The sequence below is a fragment of the Equus caballus genome, chromosome 24 (genome assembly GCF_041296265.1).
Source record: "Equus caballus isolate H_3958 breed thoroughbred chromosome 24, TB-T2T, whole genome shotgun sequence".
In the NCBI taxonomy this organism is placed as follows: Eukaryota; Metazoa; Chordata; class Mammalia; order Perissodactyla; family Equidae; genus Equus; species Equus caballus.
Genome location: NC_091707.1, coordinates 54,426,808 through 54,442,856, shown reverse-complemented (window position 1 = coordinate 54,442,856; position 16,049 = coordinate 54,426,808). Strand labels below are relative to the sequence as shown.

At 60.7% G+C, this 16,049-nt stretch overlaps 1 protein-coding gene across 8 annotated transcripts in view; it reads left to right on the top strand.

Moving 5' to 3' along the window:
* The window catches only part of CCDC85C (coiled-coil domain containing 85C), an 80,381-nt gene that overhangs the window by 60,770 nt on the left and 3,562 nt on the right, over positions 1 to 16,049 (top strand). For 2 of the 8 annotated variants that reach the window (XM_070249257.1, XM_001917168.5), the window contains 4 exons: positions 5,113 to 5,151; positions 9,233 to 9,340; positions 14,400 to 14,492; positions 15,441 to 15,539. In XM_070249257.1, coding sequence (XP_070105358.1) covers positions 5,113 to 5,151; positions 9,233 to 9,340; positions 14,400 to 14,492; positions 15,441 to 15,539 — 339 coding nt within the window. Of the gene's footprint in view, positions 1 to 5,112; positions 5,152 to 9,232; positions 9,341 to 10,125; positions 10,507 to 14,399; positions 14,493 to 15,440; positions 15,540 to 16,049 lie in introns of those variants that run through there. The other 6 variants (XM_070249253.1, XM_023628368.2, XM_070249256.1 and 3 more) reach the window with 5 other exon arrangements.

The following is a 16,049-nucleotide window of genomic DNA, read 5'->3' as shown; positions in this document are numbered from 1 at the left end:
CCTCGCGAGCCTGCCCCGGTCTGGCTGTTCTTGTTTCATTGTTCCCGGGGAGAAGCAGGCTGAGAGCGTACGCCCAGATTCAGGATGCTGTTTGCAATGTTGTGGTCCTGTTTCCACAAGGGTGGGAGTGACCCTGACACTGTGGCCCCCACTGTCCTGGGCCACATTGTTCCACTGGGAAAATATCCCCCAGGTCCAAGTGGTGGACCTAGCTGTGGACTTGTGGGAAACGTGCACATGCTCAGGCTGCTCCTCCTTCCTCCCCGTGGGCACCCCCGGTCTCATGAGGGAGCCCCCATAGCTGTCTCCACTCACCTCACGCCCACATGTGCAGAGGTGCAGGTGGACAGGGTCCCTGTGTCAGGGGCATCAGGGGGATGTCTCTCACCCCCCAGCCTGCTCTGACCTGCTCCCAGGGGTCAGACCTGGTGCCTTGCCCTGGGGGCAGCAGTAGGGTGCTGTCCCTGACCTGTGCCCATGCCTGGGCCGGGCACAGATATTCATCAGATGAGGGGATGTGGACCCTCACCTGACCCAGGCTTGCTGGCTGTAGGCTGTTAGGCTGGGATTCAGGGACAAGAGCGTGCCTTCGCCCGGCTTCATGCTAGTACAGGAGAGGCCCCGGGAGCTCAGAGCACCCAGGGCGCAAGTGCCCCGTAGTCCTAGTTCTCTGGGAGAACTTTTCTTCCTCTCACAACGAAGGCCGTGGAGCCAACCCACTCCACAGGCCGTGTGTGCCTGTGTGTGTCGTGGGGGCGGGGCACCCAGGTCCCATCCCTGTCTCTTCCAGGTTGAGGGAACTCTGGTGGCCCAGAGTCTTGCCCAGGGTCTCCCAGTGAGCCGCTGTCAGGGCTACATCCTGCATCCTGAGAAGGGGGCAGCGTGCGGTGCTGGGTCCTCGGCCCCCTGGTGCACAGCTTGCCTGCCTGCCTTTGTCCCCTGCTGCTGCGGGGGGGTGGGGAGCCAGCCCTCAACCTACAGTCAGCAAAAGCACGCAGGGGCCAGTGGCATTGCTAGAGTGTCCCCAGGGCCATGGATGGGACTCCTGCTGCCTCTGTCACTTGCTGTCACCGGAGCTTGGCCTTGAGTGTGGTGGGTGTTGCTGGCCCTGGAGGAGGGCACTCCTGTTCTGAGCCACGCAGGAGACATGTGGGATGGAGAGACGGGGAGGGAAGGGCCCCCACCACCGGCCTGCTCAGGGCTTCCTGGTGGCAGTTCACACCTCACCTGCCTTTGGATTCCTGGGGTAGCTCAGATGGCACCAGCCTAATGAGAATCCTAAGCCACTTCCTCTCCCCCAGTCTCATTTGCTCCCCTGTAAAATGGGCACTCACTCACTCACTCAGTGTGTAATTCGTTCCCTGCTGTTTGCATGGCCCTGGAGTACAGAGGTGACAGGCAGAGGCCTCCCCTCAGGGAGCCCACAGTCCAGTCTCATTCTTGTCACTGCCTGACCACCTCCTCGTCCCAGCCAGTAGGACTCATGTGCACAGGGGGCTGCTGGGGGACAGCAGAGGTGGAGAGAGCCCCATGGCCAGGGCTCGGCCCCAGCACTGGCCTCATTCTAAGGAGGTCCAGGGAGGAGGGGACTTTCTTAGTTTTCTTCCTCCTGGCCACCTGCAAGACATGGGCTCCCAGCTCAGTCACAGCCTCTTGCCAACAGCCTTCCCCAGCTGCCCCCAGGTGGCTCGGCACTTGCTGTGAGCGCTCAGCCTGTGGGCTGCTCTCCCTTGCTGATAGGGTATGGTGATCCTCTCTTGGGGAGCCTGGGCCCGACTCCTGCTGGACTGTCAGCTACTCAAGGACTGGGCTGCAGGCTCTGAGTGGTCACATCTGTGTTTCCAGTGCTCAGCATAGCTGGACTGGGTGGATGCATCTTGGGGAGCCCCTGGCTGGTCCCTCACCCAGCGTCCTAGACCAAGAGGGGAGGCCAGTTCTTGCCCAGAATAAGGAAAGTCTGTGTAACCAAGGGAGTAAGGTAGTGAGCATATCATCTTTGGAGATAATCAAGTGATGAATGGATGGACACGTTTGGGAATCTTGAAGAAAGAGATTGCTGCCATGGGTGGGATTCTGTCCCCAGCCTCACGGGCTCTGGCTTCTGAGATTTTATGATTCTGGCACTTAAGTTTTGTCATTGAAATCAAATTGCATGGAAACCTCCAGCTTTGTGCAGAGTAGGGCATCTGCCCGTGGGCGAAAAGCAGGAGAGAGCAGTATTACTCTTTGAACTATCTTAAGGCGATGTGGCTTTGGGGCTTGGGCAGGAGGGCAGGGCGCCCCTGTGGATTCCCACTTCTCACTGCCCCACCCCCTCCCCCCATGGCCTCTATTTAACTCCAAAATAGCTTTAATTAAAAATGTGCCAGAGTGTTCACTGACTAAATTACTGTATAACAGTTCGTATTTTCTTTCTCATGTCGGCTTTAAAATTTCATCAACACAGCTGCTTCCTCGGCGATGATTTGTCTCGAGCACGTTATTATTTTTCCTGCGGATTCTCTGTGCCCGGCTGGGCTGAGATGGGGGGCGGCTGTAATTGACGCCGGGCCTCCGCGCCGTCTTTCCCTCGCTTCACTCCCCTGCTGGGCTGATAAATGAAGTCTCCGTGTGTGCCCAGAAGCCAGCTTTACAAACGAGCAAGAAGCACTCGCGATGCTGTCTCACATCGGGCGAGCGGGCGGCCATCTGGGGGAGTGGAGGCAATGGTCCAGGCCGGGATTGTGAACAGCCATAGCCCGCCCCCTCCTCACCCTGCGCCCGCTCTTTCCCCCATTCTGCCATGCCACACTGTGGCTGAACGCTCAGGTTGGAAGTGACCCCAGGATTTACACCCAGCACAGATGGGGAAACTGAGGCCTGGGCAGAGGAGGATTTCCTGGCACGGGTGATGAGGACAGCAGTCATATTGGACTAGGTCCCAGCCAAATGACCTCATTTTAACTTGGCTGCCTCTGTAAAGACCCTATCCCCAAATAGGTCATATTCTGAGGTGCTGAGGGTCAGGACGTCAACATATGAATTTCAGGGGAACGCAGTTCAACCTGCAGCGATACTGTGGTTGGCCTGATGATGTAAGAAAGTGGATTTGGGCCCTGGAGGGATCTGGGTTCAGAGGGACCCCTGCTCCTGCACTCCTGTGCTGTGTGGCTTTAGACAAATCCCTTACGACCTGCCGCCTCAGTTTCCTCAGCTGGAGGACGGGGTGACGGTGATGCTCACTGCATCATGCACCACGCACCATGCTGGCTGGAACTCGCACCTGGGGAGCGCCACGGGCGGGGCCTGACTTCTCACCTTTGCCTGGTCCGAGGATCCCGGATGTGTCAAGGTCTGGCCCACTGTGCCCACCAGCTGGTGGCTTGGGCTTGGCCGTCCCCAGATGCACCGCTCCTCTTTGTCCTTAATCTGAGTTCTGACCCATCCAGTCTGGGAGAGAGGGGAACCCTCTGCTACCATTGAAGCCCGTCGCTGGCGCCTTGGTACTATTTCCTGCGTCCCTCATGAGGACGGGCTGTTCTGGTGCGGGGTTCCCTCGCCCTAGCCCTTGGAGGTGCTGGCCTCACGGTATTTCTCTGGTGGCGCTGTCTGGTGTCTTCCGTGACTTGCCGCGTTCTTGACAGGCTCCGGGCCATCCCTGCTCTGACTGTCTGGTGTCTGGGGGCTGTCACGTCCCTACCCGCTCTGTCCTGGGCGGCATGGTCTCTGGAGGCCTTTAAATGCTCAGGTAGGAGAACCGTAGAAGCCGTCAAGCCTCTCCCTCAGCCAGGAGGGAAACCTCTCTCCAGCGTCTGAGCAGATGATCAGTCTAGGAACGGGAGCAGGAGGACAGACTAGGAATTCCACTTCTGTCCCCTGTGCCTGAGACTTAACCAGTGTCTACTGTGAGCCACGTGCTGGGCGAGAGTCAGCGTGGTGAGACGCCAGTCCCTGGACTCGAGAGCCAGTCCCTGACTCGAGAGTCAAATTCCCAAAGTGCCACTTCCCAGCTGGGTGGTGTTGGGACAGTGGCTTAACTTCTCTGTGCCTCAGTTTTCCCATCTGTAAAATGGGGACACTAATGGTGCCTGCCCCAGGATTAAAGTCAAGGAAAGCCCCGAGGACTGGGGCTGGCCAGCTGTCTGGGTTGTGGGTCACCCTCTGTGATCTCGCTTATGGGCCGTCTGGCATCTGAGTTCTTCTCAACCCTAATTTATGTGCAAGCACACAGAGACCCGGAAAGTTGGTGAGTTGCTCAGGTCCACCCAGCCACAGCGGGATTTGGATCCTGCAAGTCTGTGCCCCTCCAAAGTCCCCCACCTCCTTCTGCGAGGTCCCGCGGCCTGTCCCTCACTCACTCCATCGGAACGAGCAATGGGCCTGCCGAGGGGACCTGTGAGGGGGCGCCGGTCATTGTGGTGGATGAGACCCTGCCTGTGTGTTACCCATCGGTCCCAGGCCACGTCGTCCTGGGTGGTACACACATCCGAGTTTGAAACATGGAATTTAGGGCCTGAAATTGATGGGGAGGTGGGGAGCGGTACCCGCTGTGGATAAGGAACGTCAGCCGCCCATCAACCACACGTGGCCTCTCCCTGCCTCGTCTGAGGACCAGTTAGGAGGAGCCCTCTGAGCCCCGAGCCGAGCAGCGGCCCCGTGGTTCTTAGTGGCCTGCAGATGAGGTCTCTCAAAATTAAAGGGAAAAAAAGCAGATCTTTGGTACCAAACAGATCCTCTTGTGAGGGACGTTGCGGGTCACCTTTGCCCTGAGGACAGAGCGGGGGCGAGTCGGGGGTATGTCCCCACACGGCCTCTTTCAGCAGGGATCCTGGGGTGTCTCGGCTCGAGGCCTCTCGGAAGGGCAGCCGCGTCCTGGTGTGAGCCTCTGGAGGGCTATGAAGGGGGTGGGTCCCTGTGCCCACGTGTGGCAGAGGCTGTCAGTCCTTGTTGAATCGAGTTTCTAAAACGTGGGGCTCCTGTGGGGCGCCTTGGGGACCCGCTACCTCAGCCTTGGACCCCTCACTCTGGCCCAGCAGAGGCTCCGGCGGCTTTGGGATAATGGGTGTCCAGGGGAGGGGGCAGTGGTGAGGGTCATGGCTGGGGTTTGTGGTGACACGCTGTCTTCCCTTCCAGCTACCCCGCCCCTACGGCCGCCCAAGAAGCTGGCTTCAGGTAGAGCTGGGGGCTTGTTTGCAGTGGCGTTTGGGGGAGTGGGGGCTGCTCTGAGTGCTGTGTGGAGCCCTGTCTGCTCTGGGTCCCCCCTTTCGCTGCCTCCCAGCACCCTCCCGCCCCTTCCTGGGACCATCACCCAGGGTGCCCTGGTCCTGTGTGCACCTGCCTCTGGCCGAGCTGGCGTGGGTGTCCAGCTTTACGAAACAGCAGGAGAGGAGCCAGGAGATGCAGGCCCTTCTTCCTCCTCTTGCGGGGTCCCCCAGCTTGTAAGGTCGGCACCAGGCAGTGGAATCCCCACTTTGTGGGGAGAACCCCGCCGTGCGAGGTGGGAGGAGGGGTTTGCCAAGGCTGCCTGAGTTAGTGGTGGTGCCTGCTGGCCCAGGTTCTCATAATGAGGGAGGGCTCTGGGGCTGCCTGGAGGAAGGAGAAGCCCCACGGAGCCCTGGGCTGGGCTTCCACCCCCACCAAGCCGGCAGCCCTGCCCCCCTCAGAGGCAGGCATGACTGCCCCGTGTTATGGTTTCGGGGAGCAGGGCTGGTAAGTGTCCCTCAGGATCAGAGCCCCTTCCCCACCTTGCGCCGTGAGGGCCGGTGGGCTAAGGGACAAGTCCGGAGTGGCTCAGGATGGCCCCCTCTGAAGAGGGTCCTGCCATGGTCACTGCATGCAAATTGGCCCGGGCCGTGGGTCTGGTGGTCCCAGCAGTCACTTGCAGGCTGGCTGCAGTGGGGACGCAGTGCTCATCCTCGAGCCCCCACCCCACAGTCCTCAGCTTCACCTGTCAGGCGCTGCCTCCCTTCTGGGGTGCACACAGTGGGTGCTTCCAGGACACAAAACTGCTGTAGCACATGGTGCCCTTCGAGGGGCCCAAAGCCCTTCGGGAGCAGGAAGGAGGGGTGACAATGGCTGCTCTCGAGGAGAGCCCGGGAAGGGGCTGCTCGCAGCTGCTGGCCCCCACAAGGAGCCCGAGTGGACAAGCCCACGACTGGGGGCCCTTTTCAATCTTCAGCATCGCTCTGACAGGGCTCCCCAGCAGTATCCTGGGGTGGCCCCAAGGAAGCCCCCAGCTTCCCAAGCAGGAGTCCTGGGGAAGGCGGTGGCTGGGGTGCTCCTTCTCTGCGGAGCCTCGTTGCAGCCCTGCAAAGGCCCCTCTGGAGAGGTGGCCTGAGTCTCCCCTGCGAGGCCGCGGCTGGCTCTGAGCTGGGCAGCGCTGCAGGGATGGCCCTGCACAGAGGCCGGGGGGGTCCTTAACTCTGGGGGCCTCAGGGGACTGGGGGGACCCTGCAGCCTCCTGGCCTCTCCTTCCCGTCCAGAATTCTCAAGCTGCCCTTGCAGGGACCGGATGGGCTGGAAGGGGCAGAGCTGCGTCTGCAGGACTCGGTTGCTTCCTTTCCTACTAAGGATTGGGGAAATCCTGTTCCCGCGCTGGGCGGGCTCTGTGTGTAAGGTCCCTCTCCTTGTGTCCTGAGCCACCCATTTGAGGAGACCGTGGGCAGGGCTGGCCTCCTCTCCCAGGGCGTGGCAGTGTGCCTCCCCGCTTCCCGAACCTTCCTTAGCTGCACGCTGCCCCCAGGGGCAGGCCCAGCCACCCCAGAAGGCCATTTCTGCTCTGCTTCTCAGCAGCAATGAAAACCTAGGGGCTTCATTCTTCCAGGGCACCAGCACGGCAAATGCCAGGATTTTTAATTTGGATTTAAGTGCAATTATGGTTCCTCATTTCGATGCGTCATTAGTCACATTGCCCCTAATGAGAGATTGTGCGTTTTTTTCCTGCCAGCTTTGTGGCTTGCTAATAAAGTTCTGCGGACGTGCAAATATTTATAGACGATCATGGAAGGCAGGGCTGGGAATTGCATGCTGCTAATTAAACTCCCCCACCCTCTTGCACACACACCTCCTCCCAAGGAGTGTTTTCAGTAATGGCGTGTGGCCTGCTTCTGAACCCATTTGGTCCAGGGCCAGAGAAGCTGTGGGGAGGTAGGACTCAGCCCAGGACAGAACCTAGATGGGGTGAGGGGAAGGACAGGGCAGGGCCCAGCTGTCCTAGTCCCATGGGCTGTTGGGAGAGAACAGTGGCTCAAGTTCCTGGCCGTGTGGCCAAATAAATGTCAGCGTGTGTGTGTTGGGCCCGACTGGGCCTTACACCTGGTCTCTTAAACTTTCTCTTGCCAGCCTGGCGGGGCTGGTGGGGGATGTTCTGCAGGATGGTGTCGGAGGGCAGGTGAGAGTCTGGGGGCACCAGGTGTGGCCGTGCAGTGTGTTTGGGTTTAGAATATACTCTCCATTGCAGAAGATTGTAACTGTCACAGAGACCAGGCCAGGATAATGATATGGTTTGGGACTTTTTCCTTTGAGTGGAGCTGGGATGACTGCCCCAGGGAAGGCGAGACAGGGAGACACGGGGTCCCTGAAGAGGGGGGATCCCCATGGTGGGGGAGAGTGCTGGGCGAGGGGGTGGGGCAGCGGCTGTGGCCTCTTTCTCTTTTTGGTGCCGTGGTAGGGGGGCTCCAACTGATTGGACCCCTGGCTGGGCCGGGAGGAGGCTCTGAGGTCTCTGGTTAACCCAGGCCGTGATCGGGTATCCAGTCCCATTGTCAGATCCAGGGCTGTGCCCAGGGTCTCCCTGGTGAGGCCCTGCCACACTTTGGGGGCCACTGTGGGAGGGCCCCCCCCCCCACTTCTCCCCTCTGTGACCTTCCCTGCTCCTCCCCTCTCCATGCCCCGTGGTGACCTCGGCTCACACTCAGGTCCTCTGGGAGGCCGTGGGAATAGCTCCTCAGCTGGATGGCTGGGTCTCTTTTCTGGCCGGCGGGCCCCACGGTGTGCTTAGCGGGGAGCTCCTTAACTGAGCCTTCATCCACATCCCAAGCCATGTGGAGGGCGGTGCTGTGTGGTCCCTAAGCCGAGGCCAGTGAGGCCTGGGGGGTGTGATGGGGGCCGGAGAGCAGAACCCAGGGAGTCGGTGAGGCTGGAGACCCTGTGAGAAACGGGGCCTGGGCTGTTGGGAGGGGAGCAGGGCGTGTCTGGATCCCTCCTGGGCTGGGCAGGGGGGGCTGAGGAGTGAGAGGAGGGACCCCTGGGCGTGGCTGCTGCCCTTGGCCCTGCCTGCCTGGCTCCTGCCCTGGGTGGCCTCCTCCCCTCCAGGATTTGTTTGGGAAACTCAACAGCCTGCTGATCGATGGACATTCCGCTGCATTTTATCTACCCAACAGGGTTCCCTTGGCTCCTTTGAAGTAGAAAAGGGTGTTTGGGCCAGACATGCCACCCCAGAGTCCGAGTGACATAGGGGCCCAAAAGGCCAGCTGCTGCTGCTTTTTCTTTTTGGGGAGGAAGATTGTCCCTGAGCTAACAACATCTGTTGCCAATCTTCCTCTTTTTTTATTTTTACTTTTTTCTCCCCAAAACCCCCAGTACATAGTTGTATATCCTAGTTGTAAGTCATCCTAGTTCTTCTATATGGGACGCTGCCTCAGCATGGCTTGATGAGCCGTGCCGTGTCTGCGCCAAGATCGGAACCGGCGGAACCCGGGCTGCTGAAGCATAGTGCATGAACTTAACCTCACGGCCACATTTGGGAGCTCCTGTCTGATGGTGTAGGCTATCGGGCAGCCTGAGCTGAGCGCTGTGGTGGGCTCACGCTGTAGGGGGCGCCAGCACCCGCGGGAGGCCAGGGGACTTTCCCATGGACGCAGGACGCAGGCCAGGGGTGCGGGGGATGCTGGAGCAGAGGAACGAGGGTCAAGGGTGGAAGAGCCCCGCACTCGTCCACTCCTTGCTCATCTGTTTATTCAGCTGTTCAACAAGCGTTTATGAAGCAGACCGCACGGAGAAAAGCGAAGCCCCTGGACTGGTGCAGTGGCACCTGCGCGGGGTGATGGATGTAAAGGGATGCTCATGGCAGTGAGGACCCCGGGGTAGGAGGGGAGGGGTGTATGTGGGTGGGGCCTCCAAGCAGGTGCAGGGAGCAGAGCCACCCGGAGGATGGAGGATGGGCAGGAGCATCGCGTCCAGCCAGGGGAGCAGCGGTCCTTGGTCCACCCAGCCAGGCCCCTCCCCTCTAACCTCTCCTCGTCTTCCCCTGCAGCAGGCGGGCTCCGGAGAGTTCCGGACGCTGCGGAAGGGCTTCTCCCCGTACCACTCGGAGTCCCAGCTTGCGTCCCTGCCACCCTCCTACCAGGATTCCCTGCAGAACGTGAGTGCCCCTCCCCCGAGCACCCGCTGTTCCCGTGTGGAGCCGGCGCCTCCTCTGAATCCTTGGTCCACGTTCCGGGGGAGGGGAAAGGCTCGGACTGGCTGCTGACCTGCTGGGGGCCCGTGCCTGGGCCTGGACTGAGACCCTCACCTTCTGCCCGAGCTGCTTCCTGATCAGGCGAGGGCAGCAGTCAAGGCTGGGGCTCACGGCCTGAGTGGCCTTCCTCATTCCTCCCTTCTCCCCCCACCCTCCCGTGAAGGCGCCTGGGCTCCTGACCCTTGGAGCCCCGTGAGGGCCAAGTGTGGCCATTAGAGGGGGAGGCCTGGCTCAGGGTGACGTGGCCGGCAGTTCGGGGCTGTGTCCGGGGACCCCGAAGCAGCTGCCCAGGCCCCACTGCTGTCCCTCTGTGCAGCTCGTCAGCCTGTGCCACTCCTCGGACAGGCTGGGGAGAGGATGCCCAGCTGGGGCTGGAGCTTGGGGTGGGGCCTGCGGTGTTTATCTGTGCAGGACTGTATCCTTAAATTACCGACAGAGGGCCTCTGGGGTCATGCTGGGCTCTGACCCACCCTGTCTGGGAACGGGAGGGCCAGCACGGGGCGAGCTGTCCGGGAAGTGGAGGCCTAGCTCGGGCCTGCTCCCTGGGGTCAGTGTGCCTGTCATCCCTGTGTGACATTTTGTGTGTAGAAAGCACGGATCTACATCCAGCTATCCCACTACTGGGTATCTATCCAAAGAGCTTGAAGTCAGAATTCCAAAAGTCCTATGCACCCCAATGTTCATTGCAGCATTATTTACAATAGCCAAGACATGGAAGCAACCTAAGTGCCCATCAACAGATGATTGGATAAAGAAGATGTGGTGTATATATACAATGGAATACTACTCAGCCAGAAAAAAGAAGAAAATCGTTCCATTTGCAACAACATGGATGGACCTTGAGGGAATTATGTTAAGTGAAATAAGCCAGATAGAGAAGGACAATCTCTGTATGACTCCACTCATATGAGGATATTTAAATATGTGGACAAAGAGAACAGATTAGTGTCTACCAGGGGAAAGGTGGGGTGGGGGGTGGGCAGAAAGGGTGAAGGGGTGCACCTACAACACGACTGACAGGCAATAATGTACAACTGAAATTTCACAAGATTGTAACCTATCATTAACTCAATAAAAAAATAAATGAAAAAAAAAGGAAGCACAGATCTACAGAAGCAGAAGGTCCGTTGGTGGCTGCCAGGGGCTGGAGGACGGGGCACGGGGAGGGGCTGTGGAGTGGACGGGGTTTCCTGTGGGGCTGACGAGAGCGTTCTCTTGTGATGATGGCACAGATCTGTGAAGATAGTGAAAACCACTGTGCAGGAGGCGCTGCCCCTGTGAGCCCTGTAGAAGGTTGTGACAAGAACACCAGTGGTTACTGAGTGTCGGCTGCGGGCCGTGCGTGCAGGGGGCTCTCCACGCACCAGGGCCCCCCAGCATGGCGGGGACCCTGACTGTCCCCATGGAACAGACAGGAGAGGGGCTAGCCCGAGGCCACTCTGCCAGGGGGGCAGGTGGGCCTGGCGTCTCAGCCGGGGTCCTGGCCCTGCTGTCTCTCTTCCACCCCCAGCAAGGACGACCTCAGGGTGTCTCCTTGAGGCCTCCCTGCGCTGGTGCCACCACCGCTGCCGGCCGAGCGCTCTGCTGATCCTCTTTGGAGGCCCTCACACCTTCTGCAGGAACGTGGTTGCTGATGCTGCGTGGGCGGCAAAGCCTGCCGACAGCACACGATCCAAACGTTTATCCAGGAGGCCCTGGCTGAACGAGGCTCCAGTTGCTTCGTGAGGAAGGGCTCTGGCAAGCCGGTGATGCCCCACGGGGGCTGGTCCTCCACTCCTCCGTGCCTTCTGAGCATCGGGGGAAGCCTGACGGCTAACAGCTATGGAGTGCTGTGTGCTGAAGCCCTCTTGGCGATCTGCAAACGGTGAAGTGCTGTGCAAACCCAGCTGGCTCCTGTGATGTGCCAGGCTTACAGGATGTAGCAGAGGGGTCTTGCTCCCCCGAGGCCTCTCCAGAGAGAATGCCCCACAGGCTGGGCCTCGGAGGCCTCGACAGGGCAGATCCACGCTGTCAGAGGGAGTGAACGTTCTGGAAGGCTTCCTGGAGGAGGCTTTGGGAGGGGTTGCTTGTGCCTCACCTCCTTTTGTCCTCTAGACCGCTCTGCACACCAGGGGCTGTCACCCCACTTCAGAAGGAAGGAAGCCGAGGCCCAGGGGACAGGGTCGCATGGCTAGCATGTGCTGGTGCCAGGCCAACCTGGGCCTGGGGGCCAGGGGCTGGCGTGAGGCTCCCTGAGGCTGGGGGCAGGTCCCTGGGGTGGCTGGAGAGGGTTGGGGTGTCTGGTAGGAGGGGCAGCCAGAAAGGCTGCTGGAGTGGCCGTGGAGGGGTGGGGGGCCGAGGTGGAGGCTCAGAGGCCTGGCTTCTGGGGGCACTCATGTGGCACCGAGCCCTCGCCGGGTCCCAGAGCTCGTGTCAGGCACACGGGGCCATGGGGAGAGTGATGACTTGTGTGTTGGGGGACCCTCTGTGCTGATCCTGCCAGGGCACAGGCCTTCCACCCTGTGCGCAATCTTCTGTACGGCTACCCGCAGGTCCGCACGTCAGAGGGTCCCGAGGTGAGACAGGTGACTCTGCAGTGGGGACCCCCTCCCTGCCCACCTGGCCGCCTGTCAGTGGAGCGGGGGTGGGGGTTTGTGGTGAGCAGCCTCCTGAGTGGAGGATCAAGTTTTTGCCAGGCCCCTCGGGGGAGCTGGACTCCCCACTTTTTTTTGTCCATTGACTTTATTTTTAAGCATACAATTCGGTGGTTTTTAGTATCTTCAGATATTTGTGCAATCGTCACAGGGGAACATTTTTATCATCCCAAGAAGAAATCCCGTACCCATTAGCATTCCCTTCCCATCCCCCCTCCTCCCAGCCCCAGGCAACCGCTGACGTACTTTCTAGATTTTCTAGATTTGCTGTTCTGGTCCTTTCGCATTCATGGAATCGTATAATCTGTGGTCCTTCGTGACCGGCTGCCTTCACTCGGCATGGAGTTTTGAAGGTTCACCCACGTCTTGTGTGCATCAGTATTTCATTCCTTTTCCTTGTCGCATAGCCTCTCCCGTGCGGATCCACCGCATTGTGCTGTCTGGTCGTCAGTGGCTATACATGTGGGTTGTTGCCAGTTTTTCCCCTGTTGAGAATAGGGCTCCTGTGAGCATTCCTGGACAGGGATTTGTGGGGATGGATGTTTTCCATTCTTTGGGGTAGACACTGATCTCCCCACTTTTGCACCAGCTCTGGAGCCCCACAGACCCGGGTTTGAGGCTCAGCCCCATTTTTATAGCCTTGGGTGAGTCATCTGTAAAATGGGGATGTAAAATGTCGTGTCTGCCCAGAGGGTTGTGATGAACATTCCGTGGGTCGTGCTGCTCCAAGTGGACGCTTAGGAAGCGGGAGGTGTCATTGGGCTGGTCCAGCCTGTGGTCCTCCCCACCGCAGCTGCGGGGCCTTCAGGGGTGTGCTGTGCTTGGGGGCGCCCTGGAGGTAACGGTCCTGACTGCGTTCAGTTGCTCCTTATACATGGTATTTGTCTAGTGGCAGCTTCATTCACAGGACCCCGCAGCCACACTCATTGGCGGTGAGCGGGCCAGGAAAGTCGCTGGAGTCCTCAGCCTACCCTGGTGACTCCTGGCTTCCCTCCTGCCGTTGCTCCAGGAATCATCCCCCTGGAGCAGGGACCAGCCCCCTTATGGAGCAGGCGGTTCTGGGAGCCCCAGGTATAGACAGGACGAGAGGCGGGAGGTGCCAGGGCCATCCAGGGCTGTATGTGTGTGGCTGTCGCCCCCTGCTGGCCGATGGGGGAGTGCAGCCTTCTGCCTCAGGTTGCGCACCTGTGTGTGGCCCGCCTTCCACCTGTCTCCTGTCCCTTCAGAAGCCACCACCCCCCTCCCCCCCGCCAATCCCCATTTGGTTCCTCACCATGACAGACCTGGCCAGGGCACTGGAAGCTGGTGGTAGAAAACACATTAGGCAGCATCCAGGGCTCTGCACACACCCTGGGACACAGGGACCCACTCTGTTGTCAGACGAGGAAACCAAGGCACAGGTCACAGCCTGCAGAGCCTTGCCCAAGCCCAGCTTTCCCAGGCCCCAAGGCCACATGTGGGGCCAGGAGCAGGTCCAGGCCAGGCAGGTGGGTGAGTACAGGGGGGTTGGCTGCTGGTGGCAGAAGGTTCTGGGCCCTCAGGGTGCCCGCACTGAGGTTTGGCTGGGCAGGATTCCAGGGCGATGGCCCCATCAGCCGAGCCCCCCGAGTCTGACCTCCTGGCTCCTATGAGCCCCGGGGGCTCCATCTGGGAGGCTTCCTTGTCTGTGAGCTCCTCTGTGGGGCTCTGAATCTCAAGTCCAGCCAGGGTCCCTCCTTGCAGCCTGAGACAGAAACCCTGCACCCTGCCCCACAGCCACGGGGCCCAGTGACCCTTGTGGGGGAGAAGCTGAGGGGCACTGGGCGGACACTCGGCCTATGACACAGGCATGTGAGGAGCGAGAGGCTGGATCCCCTCCTCCTGTGGCCTCGTCTCCTGCCCCCAGGCTGATGTGGGAGCCGGGTACCTGGTGCCAGCCGGAGTGTTTGCCAAATGAGGTGGCGTCGCCCAGGTGGCCGGACAGGGCTGGGAGGCAGCGCTCGGGGCTGGATGAGATTGCCAGCTCTGGGAGTTCTGGGTGGGGTGTGGGGGGCTTTGAAGTCAGGCGGCCTGGGGTCAGTTCCAGCCATCCACGTGTCCCCAGGTGATCTGAAAAACAGATAGCAGATGTTCCACGTGGGTTCTTTAGAGGAGCCTGCGGGACGTGGCTGGGGTCTGGGTGCTGCCCCCATGCCCTGGCCCAGTCCTCACCCCCCTCCTCCTCTCCCCATTTCCTCCACCTGGGCCCTGGCCCCACAGGGTCAGGGACCTCTCCGGGCTGCTGGTCACAGCTGTGGCCGCCGCCTGGGAGCCGGCCAGGGTGAGCTGAGGCGTGTGGTTTCCTCCCGCAGGGCCCAGCCTGCCCCGTCCCCGAGCTGTCCTCGCCCCCTGCCGGCTACAGCTCTGCAGGACAGAAGCCCGAGGCTGTGGTGCATGCCATGAAGGTGAGGGCCAGTTCCCGCTCCCCCAGAAGTCCTGGATCCCTGGTGCACTTTGGGACCATGGGACCTCTGACCCCACCTTTGCCCTTTCTGAGCCTGGGGGCTGTCATCTCTCTGTGGGGGACTGGGTGGCCGTCACTGCCTGGCACACTAGGGGGGCGATTTAGAGGTGTTGGGTGGCCATAGCAAGTGCACCTCCTGTCTGCCATCCCTGAAGCTGGGGAAACTGAGGCATGGGGGAGGAAGAGTGTGAGTGGGCTCTCCCCCAGGGTCAGAGAGTGAGGGGCAGGTCTGGGGCTGGGACGGAAGCTCAGGGCTCCCAGCCCAGCCTCTCCTCCACGGGCAGCTGCCTCCCTCTCAGGGCTTCCGGGTGCAGGTCCCGACGACGTGCTCGTTTCCCCTGGGACAGCTCGCACTCCTGGAGCCTGTCCCCCTGCTGCACCCCTCATCTCCCCACCTGTCTGTGCACCATGGATACCACACACGTGTGCATGGACGCAAGCACACAGGCACAGGGGCCTGGGGCACGTCTGCACAGACACGGCACACTTGTACCTGTGTGGGCTGTGACTGTGATACACACACCCACACACCCTACGTGCGCAAGCCTGTGTTGTCCTCGAGTCCTGTGCCCAGTAATCTGGGTTGGAGGCCACTGGTGTGAGTGTGGCCCCCGCCTGCCCTGCCTGCCCTGCTCTCAGGTGGACCGGTGCTCAGCTCTGCCCCAGTGCATGGGGGCACTGCTTCCCTCGGGTGGCGTCCACAGCATCACTAGGGTGAGGGGAGAGGACGCAGAGCGAGGAAGGACAACCTGCCCCTCGGTCTCTCCATGCCCCTCGTCCTGGAACCCAGTGGCTGGGTCCTCAGCTTCTGTCTGCAGCAGGAGAAGCTGAGGCTCAGGGTGACTTGCCTGGTGGCCTCTGCCCCTACCCTGGGACCTGTTCCCTGCAGGTCCTGGAGGTGCACGAGAACTTGGACCGGCAGCTCCAGGACAGCTGTGAGGAGGACCTGAGCGAGAAGGAGAAGGCCATCGTCCGCGAGATGTGCAACGTGAGGCGCTTCCCGGGGCGGGGCTGGGGCCTGGGTGCAAGGGAGGTGTCCTGGGCCTGACCTGGGAGTGTGGCCGCAACCTTGCCTTGTGGGAGGGCTGAGAGGAGGCGCTGGGGCCCGGGGAGCCCTGGCCTATCTTCACCGCACTCCTCCCCTCACAGAAAACGGGGTCCCTCATCTCTGGTCTTGTTCGTCCCTGGTCCCCCATGTCTGGCTCCAGCTTCCCAGCTTGCTGGTGGCCCTGGTGGCTGCTGGCCGCACAGGTGGTGCTCAGACTGGAGGTGCAGGCAGGACCCTCTGCTCTGTGGGCCTGCAAGGCTGGGGCTGCCTTTGCTTCTAGAAGGTGGGCTGCCTCTGAGTCCGCCTGGGAGGGAGACCCACCTGGCCAATACGTGTCATCTCTTTGGACCCTGACAGGAGCCAGTAGGGAAGGGTGGCCCACAGGGGCTGAACCGGGCCTCTCTGGGGGTAGGGTGTTTTGAACCCCCCTCCTAGGCCTGTGGGCCCCAC